The sequence below is a fragment of the Coturnix japonica genome, chromosome 2 (genome assembly GCF_001577835.2).
Source record: "Coturnix japonica isolate 7356 chromosome 2, Coturnix japonica 2.1, whole genome shotgun sequence".
Classification (NCBI taxonomy): domain Eukaryota; kingdom Metazoa; phylum Chordata; class Aves; order Galliformes; family Phasianidae; genus Coturnix; species Coturnix japonica.
This window is the reverse complement of record NC_029517.1, coordinates 103,956,591-103,968,991: the sequence shown is the minus strand read 5'-3', so window position 1 is coordinate 103,968,991 and position 12,401 is coordinate 103,956,591. Positions and strand designations below refer to the sequence as shown.

Below are 12,401 nucleotides of genomic sequence, written 5' to 3'. Positions count from 1 at the left end.
GAGTAGGCAAATTAGTATGGCATTCAGTTGAACTTTCTAAAGGTTTTCACAGAATCGTGGAACAGCTGAAGCTGGCAAGACCTCTAGGTCCATCTGGTATGAATCCTCCTTAAGCAGGGACACCCAGAGCAGGGTGCCCAGGCTCATGTCCGAGCAGCTTTTGGAGAAGGGTGAAATCCTGCATTCCCTTTAGGCAGCTTATGCTAGTGCTCAGACACCTTCACAGAGAAATAAAGTGTTTCCTGATGTTCCAACAGACACTTCTGTATTTCTGTTTGTGCTCATTGCTTCTTGTTCTTTCGCTGGGCACTGCTAAAAAGAGCCAAACTCCATCCTGCATAAAATCATCCCCAGCCTTTTCTTCTTTAGATTGAACAGTCTCAGTTTTGGGCCTACCTAAACACAGCACTCCAGGTGTGGCCCCTCACCAGAAGGGAAGAATGACCTGCTGACAAGAATTTGCCTAATGCAGCACAGGATACCATTAGCTTTCTTTTTGTCAAGGGTATGCTGCTGGTTCTTGTTCAAGTTGGTGTCCACCAGCACATTTTCTACAGGCTGTCAAGGTCCCTCTGGTTGGCAGCACGACCCTCTGGTGAGGGTGCAAACATTCTGAGGGTTCACTCAATCATCCAGACCTTTAGTGAAGGTGCTGAACAGAGCTGGTCCTGGTATGAACTTCTGGGGAATGCAGCCTGCAGTCAGACTTTGTTGACCATCACACTCTGGGCCAAGTAAGTCTTCTGTTTGGTATATCAGTGCTGACTGCTCTTAATCACCTTCTCCTTCATGTTTTTGGAAATTGATTAGAATTGATTAGCTGCTCTTCCACCTTGCCAGGGATTGGCCAGCTGGGTTGTCCTTCTTGCCTCTGTTGAAGATGAATGTGACAGTTGCTTTCCTAGTTTTTCTAGTTCCCCAGCACCTATCCCAGCTGCAGTGATGATTCAGAGACTTTCAGGAACCTTGAATTCTCATCACAAGTTGGTTAGATACAACCAAAAGCAATGCCATTGTATAAGTGTGTCTGGGCTTTAAGTATGGAATTAAATGACACGAGTCCTTTTGATAGAATCTGAGATGTCACTGAATCTCTGGCAAACCCTCCCTAACTTGAAGCTCTCCAGTGTCTAGGCTATAAGCTCAGTAGAATATTCTAACAAAATTCCATTGTAGTATTTCTGTTATTGGTTTATTCTTTAAAGCATAATGTATGCCATTAGGGAAATGCACATAATGGTTTCTGTGCATCTATACATGCACACGCATACACGAAAATACATAAAATACATACATAAAAATATATAAAAATAAATATTTGTGTCCTGTGTTTTCCCTGTTTGGAGAAAGACTCTTACATTAGTCTTCCTCAACCTTTATATTTCCAAAGGAAGAAACACAACTGTCTACATTACATTTATGTCAGATATTACTTTACAGGGAGGACTGTTGGGCATATTCTGTTATCACTTATGATGCCGTATGTGTGTTTAGATCACATGCTGATGATACATCCATAATGCTACGTGCTGCTTACCCATTCTATCCAAGCACACATACTTTACGCACATCAAATATACCTTTGGAGTTGTGGCCATTAGTGTTAAGTCTGTCTTAAAATACTGAGTCCTGATTTTAAAAATATGTTAAAAACATCTGCAGCATTTGGACCACGTTTATAAGGTTATTTTTAATTCCAAAGAAAATGAGAAATGTTTCTTTTATCCTCTTCTCACAAATACAGCACATGTCACTTGGATTCTGTGTCCATCATACTTACACAGCCAGCTTTGAGTGAGCATAATGGAAGGAAGGACAGGCAGCAATCTAGGATGACAGGAATTCAAGAAGACAGTTAAAATTAAAGGTTTGGGTTTTTGACAGGCATCTTCTAAATCTTGCTGAAGTAATGTAAGATGTTACCGCCAACTCTTACTTACTCTCACTTTACTCCAGCCAGGGACTGGAGTTTTCACTAGCAGCAGAAAACTGGGTACTGCATAGTGACTCAGTAGTAAGTTCATAAGCTTTCTGTGGTGATGAAGTACCATACAAGAGAAACGGCAGAAAAATAAGCAGGAATTTGCTTCTGCTGCTCTGGCAGTGGTGGGAGGCTGGATTGAATGGCTATGAGTAAGGCTGTCAGAAACCACTGAAACACAATTGATGAGAGGGACTTGTAGTGGTGTCTTGGAAACACTCATCTCTTAAAGTTTCATTTTTTCCCCTCATTTCAGGCAACAAAACCACAGCCCATGTGTTGGTTTTTTTTTTTGTTTTTTTTTTTTAATGCTTTTGTTATTCTAATATTTTTCAATTCTACATGAAGTTTTGTTGGTTTTTATCTTGTTACATATACAGTGCATAAAAACAGTGTTGAGTACCACTTTGGTTTAACAGAGAAAAGGGTTTATTAGACTTGCTTATTTACAGATGGATGTTTTTCTAAGGGAAATTAAGGCTTCTTTTGTTTCCATAGCCGTTGTGTATATTGCTTTAATGAATGTGTAACCAACTGATGTAGAACTTCTATTCACTCCTTTTACTAGTATATTTGATTATAGAAGGCTTTGTGGGAGATCTTCTTGATTTTTGTTACAAATGCATTGCTGAAAGTCTTGTATTGCATTAGTGCAAAATAGAACTGTGTGTTGTTTTATTATTGTTATTCTTGAGATTGTCTTGCAATCTGACATTCTTACCTCGCATATTCTTATGTTATTTGTAGCATGTGAACTTCAGGCTCTTTTTGTTTCACACTTGATCATTTAGCTCAACAGATTCTACTTTTTTAAGAGTAAAATCTTGTGTTTGGGACATTTTTAAATGTAGAAGGGATAATTTGTGTTATCATTTGTAACTTTGTGATAGATGGCATTAATCTTTCAGGTAAAAATTACAGAAAATTATCTGAGTGCTCTGTGTCTGTATACATATTTACCTGCATAGACTTGTTTTGGGAATAACTTAAAAGTACTTGTATCAAATAAGAGCAACATGCTGGAGAGTTGGGTGAGGAGGAACCTGATGAGATTCACCAAGGGCACACGCAGAGTCCTGTACCTGGGTAGTAATGTCTGCATGCATCAGTACAGCTTACGGACTGACCTGCTAGAAAGGAGTTCTGCAAAGAAGAACCCGGACATCCTGGTGGACAAGAGGTTGGCCATGAACAAGCAGTGTGCCCTTGTGGTTTAAGCATTTTATTTCCTCAGTAGAAAGGCAGAATGTAAGTGTGTATTTAAAAATTGCACATGTGCTAAAGTGCTTTGCTATTTCAGGTCTTGGCTGTTTCTTTATTATAATTAGGTTTAGGCAATGTCTTGCTATTCCCTTTCTTCCTTGAATTCTAATGCTCACTAATGTTCTGAGTGACCACAAGAACTCAGGTTTTCTTCCCTGATGGCATGCTGCCTAAATCAGTGTGCACAGAAGGAAAAGGGAAGAAGGCTAACAGATATCCCACAGGTTATGAATTCATAGAGTGACTAAGGTTGGAAGAGGCCGCTGTGATCATCTACTCCAGCTTGCAACCCATCCCCGCTATGCCCACTAAGCCATGTTCCTCATTGCCACAACTACATGGTTCTTGAACGTTTCCAGGGATGGTGACTCTATGGCTTCCCTGCACAGCCTGTTCCAATGCATTATCACTCACTGAGAAGAAGTTTTTCCTGGCATCCAACCAATTCTTAATGTGCTTGTTTTGTTGTTCTTTCTTGAACATGTGTTATGATGGAGAAGATGTTTAACGTATGGTAGTTAAGAAAGTAAAATAGGAAACAAACAAACAAAAAAATCTAAATGTACTTGTTAATTATTTGGCCTTTGCTAAAGAAAACAGTGAAACTCCCATTCATTGTTTTAAGATTAATTGCTTGCTCGTGGTATATTAATTTTGTTTCTGAACGTGGATTTGAATCAGTGTTGTAATTAAAATAAGGATGAGTTTGGACAATGGATTTATATTCTCTATTAAAATTAGTTTTCATTAATCATAAGGAACTAATATATGTTCAGACTAAATCTGCATTTTCTATCTAAGAAGTGAATATCCTTCAGATTTTTAAGATAATCTGGGATTCTACTTCATTGTTGTTGCTCAACAACTTTTGAGAAGAAAACATTTGCAAAGGTTACAGTTCCATGGAGAGATAATTTTTATTATGTAATGATGGAAGTGGGGAAAAGAAATGTATCTCAAAACTATTGAGGCTTTTTATTTGAAAACAAACAAGGCTTGGTGTGACTGAAGTAACATTAGTATGCTGAGAATCTACTGCTGCTTTTTGTTTCTAGTTGTCCAGCTAATGTGAACTGTATTCTTACAGTTTAAGAACCATGATTTGTTTATGGTTATGTAAGAATTAAAGCAGCTTAAAACTTTGGAGTGTGAGTAATAAGGAAATAGATTTCTGTAATTCCAAGCCCCACTGAAGTTTCAGTCGTAGCTTTTGGTCTCTCATTTGTATGATGCCTTGTAAGGAGTGAAAACAAGTGTGACTGAGTTCTGTTCAGTTGAGTGTGCTAAAATGTGAATGGTAGAACAGGAACTCAAAAGTACAAAAGTGGCCTAAAGACTCTCATTTTCAACTAGATACAGACATCAGACAGCGATTGAATATGCCATTCATTGACTCAAGTGCTGTTGGATATTTTTTTTGTTTTCCTTTATAGAAGTCCTGTTTAACATTTTTGCTGTGTATTGACTGTGTAATTGTATTTTTGTAGCGTGAGGAGTATAGCATTTCAGTTGCTAGGACAGCTGAAGAGCTAATGTAAAAATAAATCTTTACACGTCTTAAACCCTTTTTCTTTAAGGACCACTACTCCTGGAGAGACTAAACTTCTGGCTTCTGAAGTCTATGACATCCTGCAGTCTTCCAACATGTCAGACATGGACAATGTGAATGAAATGAATTATCGTCGACGGAAAGCACAGTTTTTCCTTGGCAGCACAAATAAACGTGCTAAGACAGTGGTTTTACATATAGATGGCCTTGATGATTCGGTAAGGAAACCCTCTGCACTTCTGTAAATAAGGCGTACTGTACTGAGATGTGTTCTGCACCCATAGGTAACGTGGTCGAGCTAGTTGTGCATGTGATAATCATCAGCAGTTTCTTTGAATTATGTTTCATACCACAGGATTGATATAAAATCTTGCATAAATTGAGCATACTCAGAATGTATAAGGACATTTTTAAGGCAAGTTTCCTTTTTTACCTTCTGTAAAAACTATTTTGATCCTGCTTTTCCTTTCTTTTCTTTTTCAAGAAAGAATGGAATAAACAAGGTACCTTTGGCAGTTTCACTCAGTATCTGGTGCTTGTAGCAGTCTTAAAAAAGGAGAAGTTTGCTTATGTGTAAGAGATCAAAATAGCTTTTTTTATTTGCCTTAATTTGGAAACACTGTTTTTTTGGGTTGGTTTTGCTACATCTTTTCATTGACTGTGAGATCTTTTCTACTGTAGTGACCAGAATGGCATTTGAGTTAATGAGGTCTCACTGAGTCTTTATATAATGTCAGAATTACTTCTACGGATTTATCTACCGTACCCCTGTAGATAACACCCCAGGGCCATGTTTGCCTTTTTACGGCTGCCAAACAGCATGTAGACTGTTTAAGCATGTTATCCACAAGTGCCCTCCGGACTCTGTATCTTTGGTTTTGTACCCATTTTAAATGATCAAACCTGATCCTTTGCTTTGTTGCTTTACGTTTTGCCAAGTAAGCGTGTCCACAAGCCCAGTTTATCAACAGCAACGCCCGCCGTACTGTTTTCATAAGATCGTAGTTAATTGCTTTAGAAATAACATGCTGTTCTAGCTCACTTTATGCAAAGTAAATATTTTTTACAGTTTTGTCTGTCCACCCCTTGCTCTGCCTATAAAGGCAGCTCTTTGTCAAGACTGTTGTTTTTTTGTACTCTGAAGTGTTTGTGTCCTGTTTTGTTATTTTTTTGGTTGGGTTTTTTCTTTTTTTTTTTTGGTTTATTTATTCATAGATCTTTCCAAGAAAGAAATTTCATCCTCTTTGACTGTGAGTTTAGTTGTGCTTACTGTAGTCCAATTCTATCTTAAAAACATTTTTTATGTGTACTTTGATAAATGCAACCTGAGCATAAAACCTGGAGCTTTACGTTTCAGATGTTGAGACAGAGGTATTTGCTGTTACTCTGAAAAAGTGTATGAGATTTAGATATTCAGATCCAGAGAGCAAAACTGCAGGGTTCTGTTGTTGCCTGGAGCACACCAGCATGCTTTCTTAGCTCATTGTTGAAGAAAAGAACAATCTGACTGCGTGCTTGCTGGCGATATGCAGTGTAAATAGCTCTGTATTTCATCAGTTGATTAAAGAAATCTAGTGATGCTCCAGATTCCCATCCAACACTTAAACATCCCTGTAGTGCTGTTAAAAATGTTGGAATAAGGTGGGGACTTGGAAAATGGTGAAAGATGTGAACAATAAAAGCAGCTTAGTTTCATTTAACAGTTTATACCCACCTTAACCAGCGAAGAATGTTATCTGAGACACAGGAGTGTCAGGCAGCATAGTGAATAAATGCAGGGCAGTAAATACTGTGTTCTCAATTTACCACTGGGTTTTTCAGTTATTTGGATTAGAGACAAAAAGCCGCTGTTAGGAAAGGTGACAAGTCCTAACGTTACTGTGTATTTCGAAACTTCAAATAGTAAGTATTGATTACTGCAGCAAGAGAGAGGAAAGGTCAGTTGTTATTTAGTGTGCGGCAGGATGTTTTTGTTTTAAGGTCTAATTACCAAATTAGATTGTAAGCTTGAAGATTAAACAAAAGAATAAAGAAGCAGTTGTTCAGGAATTTGATGGACTTTGAGCCTCATTGTTATAGTTAGGCATACTTTGCAAAAGACGTTTGTGCATTAAAGCTGGAGGATACCAAACTTCCAGCTTGTTCAGGGCTCTGAATGGATGTTGGTAAGGGTTATCCTTAAGATGTTTATTCAAGAGAATGGAGTACCTGATCACTGAAAACCTTGTTCTGAATTAAACTGAGGTGCCTAAGGTAACTTAGCTTGGGATCTCAAACTAAAAAGTCAAGTTCTATTACAGCATTGCCATACAACTATTAGTTATTTAGGCCAAGAAGCTGCAAATGAGTTGCTTCTTGTGTCTAAAACTAGCTTAGACATTCACTCATGGAAGGCAGCCATGATCTTTGCATCAGATACTTCTTGTATATAATAAATGCAGCGTATCTGGCGATGTTAATTTTAATTGTGATAAATGTCAATTGTTTCAGTGCATAAACTTACACAAATGAATAGTTTCATTGCGTATGTTAAACTACTGACAACAAACTGTTCCAGTCAGCTCTTGGAAAGTTTAAAATAAGTTTATTAACCTTTTCTGCATGAAACTGTCCCAGGTTGTGACCAGTAGGTATTTGGCAACTAACATTAATATGCTTTGAAACAACTTAGCATTTAAAACACCACCAAAACTTGGACTAAAAATTAAATGCATCTTTACATTGAACTTTGTAATACAGTGAGTTTATTTCTGATACAGTGCATCGTTAAGTTTTTTGCCTTCTGTGTTAGCAGTCTCTCCAAATATATTTTGCTGCGTTTTGTTACAACCGTCTTGTCATGCAAATACTAAAAAGGAGAGAAAAATGGAACATTCTAAGATAATATAGAACAGATGCAACTAGTACAGATCGATGTAATGCTACAGCACAGTAGGTGATGTCACTTGCTTTAAACATAACCCCCTTAGGGTTATCAACCAAATATTTTCCCTTTTGAAATAACGCTGTGTAGTGATGTCCATGAGCTGCCACAGACAAAGCAACTGCAAGATACAACAGCTGCTCTGATGCTTTCAGTCAGTATGGATGCAAGGTGTCTGATAAATAGCAACTTAAACACTAACTACTCATCAATGAGCACTTCAGTCAATCAGAACTTAACCAGAGGGGACTGTTTAGCTGATCATACGGAGAAAAACATTCTTTGCTTTTCAGCATTTTTCTCTAATTATTTACAGTTGATTCCATCCTTCTTTGATTTCTAAAGTGTAAGCAGTTTCTTTTTTTTTTCCCTTTCTTTCTGTCTTTCTTTTTTGTGGCAAGAGAGTCTAATATTTGTGCGCATAAATATAAGTCTTTTCTATGTTATGTAATTGCTGTTGAATAACTACCTGCCTTCAGATGTACAGGAATTCCTTAGCAATTGCTAACTTTTACATGGCGTATTATGTAAATACTTCATATGTGGGCCTCTTTTTCTTTCTAGTCTCGAAGAAATCTTTGTGAAGAAGCTTTGCTGAAAATTAAAGGTGTTATTAGTTTTACTTTTCAAATGGCTGTTCAGAGATGTGTGGTCCGAATTCGCTCAGACTTAAAAGCAGAGGTAAGTGCTCAGTAATTCTCCAGATCCTCCTGTATTTTTGTTATGATTATTTTTCTTTTCACTTTGTTATTTATCCTCACGTTGTTGCATTTTTGTTCTTGATTATTTTTCTTTGTGCTTGTTCTAGGCTTTGGCAACAGCGATAGCATCAACCAAAGTTATGAAGGCACAGCAAGTTGTAAAAAGTGAAAGTGGTGAGGAGGTAGGATGTGTCTCTTTCTAAATAGATATTTCTTTACTCTTGAAACCTTTTCACTTTGCTTCACTCTGTTTCTAATATAAACACCACTGCTTCCATAACACTGGAAACCACGCAAAATCTTGTAACTGGGACTAATACCCACTTGTAAGGAGAACAAAGAGTATTATATGTCAGGCCACGTATACATAGAACACTTTTGTAGATCTTATCATTGAACTGTTTAGAAAGAGGTAAAAAATACTGTAATTTTATTATATCCTTAATTATGTTTTCTTGATATGAAAGGGATCAGATTGAAACTTCTTTTTTTGTAGCATCAATTCCTGAAATGTTTTAATTTCATAACTTTAGTAGAAGAGTTATGTCTTTGGAGTCGTGTCTTTCTTCCATGTTAAACCAGAGCTTTTTGTGTATATCTTCTAAACATGGTAGATTCTAGATGTGTCACTTTCTGTTCTCACTGTATGGGCAGAGGGATTCTCACAGTATCTGTGCCTAATCGTGAGCTTCCATTCTTTTCTTTCAAGTTGCAACACTTGACGTGATTTTAATCTCTTATGTTTTATCAGATGCTCGTTCCGTTCCAAGATACTCCAGTGGAAGTAGAACAGAATACAGATCTACCCGAGTATTTACCAGAAGACGAAAGCCCTAGTAAGGAACAGGATAAAGCAGTGTCTCGTGTTGGGTCACATCCAGAAGGTGCAGCAAGCTGGCTCAGCACAGCAGCAAACTTTCTATCCAGATCTTTCTACTGGTGAACTTGTATTTGGTGTTAAAAGACTGTGTGAGCCAACAGGGGGGCCAGTTTTCCATTGGTGTGGTGAACTGCCAAGTGCAATTTGCAATAAATTATCACAAAAATTTTAGATTACGCAAACGTATGCTGCATTTTACATTTTATTGGACATTTGACCTGATAGGACAGGGGTCAAAGGACAGAGGCCTCCAATCAAATTGTTCCTTTATTTGTTTTCCATGTAGATTTTATTGCTTCACTTTTTTAAAAAGAAAATGGGTCCACTATTATATACCAAACGTTTCTGTGTATAGAGCTTTAAGTTTGACTTCACGTAAAACACATGATAGGGAGAATCCGTTCAACTTAAGACTCAGGGCCTCTGTGAATGAAAATCGTAAGGACTAAATGCGTATTACGTAAAATGCCCTTTTCATTTCTGCATCCCTTAGGACTAATTTGATTCAATTTTCTGTATTCTGACTATAGAGAAAAAAATATATATATCTGCCTCTCTTTTTACCTTCATTTTTGCCAACCCTTTTCACACAATGAGCATGATGCTCTCTTTTTGCTATTAAGCTGGCATCACTACATACTTGAAATTTATAACCATTTTATGTGTATTGCTTATTTTTTCTTCTTTTCATTCTGAATTTAACTATTGGAGTGCTCGAGATTAAGGAATAAGGGATTGAGTAAACACAAGAATGTGTACATACATTGTACAGTAAATAAACTAGAACATATTTGTAATGATGGATGTGACTGGCTCATGTATATAAATAATAAATACCACTGACTGCTTTTCAGGCTAGTTGGGAAGACTGCAGCAAAAAAGCTGTGGTCTGAGGTAGTGACAGCCTATTGCAGCTCTGTCTGAAGAGGGATAGAGGCTGTATTTGGTTGAGAAATGGTGTTCACTGTTAGGAAATACTTAATGGTAACTGAAACTTAATGAACTTGAAGAATAAAGCAGGATTGAATGAATTGAATGCCTCTTTTGCCACAGTGCCACTCATAAATTTAGACTTTAATAACCCTTTTTATTTTTTTTTTACCTAACAGACACGACATGTAAATTCTCTCCTCGTGTCTTCATGAGGTTCCCATAGAAGTACATCAGCTTGGACAGGCTTAAAAATGTGCAAACAATGGGCTTTACCTTGTTATTTACAGACAGTATAGGTTTAAAGATGTCGTCTTAGTAATTTATGTGACCAGAAATGATAATAAAAGCAAAACTTTTGTAGATAGACTAATATAGATCTGAGCTGTTAGTACTCACTGTGTGCCTGAGGGGATTCAACAATACACAGTGCTTGAAAACTGCAGTGCCACAGCTTTGTTGCACTAGAGAAGTACAGCTGAGAACTTTAAATAATAATATAAACCTCATTATCCAATGCTTTTTTTTGGTGGTAATGTATTTGCTATAATGTTAACTTCCTTTGTTTTTGTTTTTTTGTTTTTTTGTTTTTTTTAACCACTTTGGAGACTCAGAGATAAAGTTTAATGCATTAAAGTTATTCCCCTGTGCCTGTGCACAAGGAATAAAGGAAATTCACAGGCTGCTATAATACTACAGAATGGATGGTAATGTAAAATAATAACGCAGATTAGAGTTCACCCACCCAAGTTATCGGATAGGACAAAAACAAGAGCTTGTTGGCAGACTAGGTGTCTCATGTTTTTTAATATAACTAGTTTATTTTTGATTCAGGTTTACACGCACAGATTGAAAATACAGGCTTTTCAGAGCATGTATTGCTTTAAATATGTAATATTACTCATATTGCTGTCTAGAATGTTACAGTACCAAATGTGTTTAAAAAGTCCTCTGTTCTATAGCCATGAATGCAGAGTTTGTTTTTCTGCATTAACATCTGTTTGCATTTGCATTGCTGCACATCTATTTACTAAAAGACTACACCCTTTGGATATTAATGGTTCGATACCAGTAGGTATTAAGTTTGTTTGTGCATTCGGTCTGTAGGTGTGCTTTTATGACAGTATTGCAGCTCTTGTAGAACAGTTTAAGGCATCTGTAAAAGTTTTTGAAATATATTGTAAAATAATAAAGGATAATATAACTAAAAATCTGACTGCTGTTGGCTTCTTAAAGGTTGTGACATTCAAGTTTTTTGTGGTACTAAAAGGACATTGTTATCTTATTTAATGGTGCAATGCAAGTTAACAGTCTTAGACCTTTGCTGCATATCACAATGAGTTTTTTTGTATGTTTAGAGTGTACTTTAGTTTCAAACAAAGCTTTTGTAAAGAGTAAGTAAGTAGAAACCACTTAAGGATACTGTCTCTAATTCATTCTTAAGCTATCTTATTTTAGAACATTAGTTTTCAATGACTTGATGGTATCTGGTGTGTATTTCGTTAGGGAAAATAAGCAACCTTCACTGTGGTAGTTGGTCCTAAAAAGCTTTTTGTTGATGATTTTATGCTTGTACTTTTTCAGAGGTCACATGAAAGGTAAGAAAGTACTTTGACTTAAAAAGATGCAAAACAAGTAAATATAAAATAGAGGCTTCCAGAAGGAATTTGAACTGGGAGACAGCTGTGGGCTCACGTTGCTTTAGCTATTCCTTGCTTTCCAAGGAATTCACTGCCTTGCATTGATGGTTTAAGATCCTGAATTGTCCTAAGGTAATAGCAATGCGAAACATAATAGAATAATCACTACCATGTTTCTACATAATAAGAACAAATGCTGATGGGGTAGGTAGAGGCAAAATTGAGATTCATAGCTGTGCCTCAGTGAACAGCTGTCAGAGCACTGTAAGCATTCTGAAGTATTATGAAATAGAACGCGGTCTTGCTTTCCTGCTCCACAAACACCTATGGCTTATTTTGTACAGAAATAGCTGATGATGTTGAGCTTTGCCATAGGCCGTTTAAGCTGGTGGCAAGCGTACTGTGTGGGGCTAATTCAGAAGAAAACATTGAATACCTAGGCAGATGCAAAGTGGCAGGTGTGAAGTACTCCTATAACTGCATGCAATGGAAAATAAAATGTGGGTGCTCCTTTTTGCCTGTGAACAGTTCCAG

The 12,401-nt window shown here is 37.0% G+C and overlaps 1 protein-coding gene across 1 annotated transcript in view; it reads left to right on the top strand.

Annotated features, from left to right (window-relative positions):
- Positions 1 to 11,438, top strand: part of ARMC1 (armadillo repeat containing 1) — a 27,746-nt gene extending 16,308 nt beyond the window's left edge. Inside the window, exons 4-7 of the mRNA XM_015855687.1 lie at positions 4,822 to 5,011; positions 8,281 to 8,397; positions 8,525 to 8,599; positions 9,169 to 11,438. Coding sequence (XP_015711173.1) covers positions 4,822 to 5,011; positions 8,281 to 8,397; positions 8,525 to 8,599; positions 9,169 to 9,360 — 574 coding nt within the window. The 3' untranslated portion in view covers positions 9,361 to 11,438. The remainder of the gene's footprint in view (positions 1 to 4,821; positions 5,012 to 8,280; positions 8,398 to 8,524; positions 8,600 to 9,168) is intronic.
- The last annotated feature ends 963 nt before the right edge of the window (positions 11,439 to 12,401 follow it).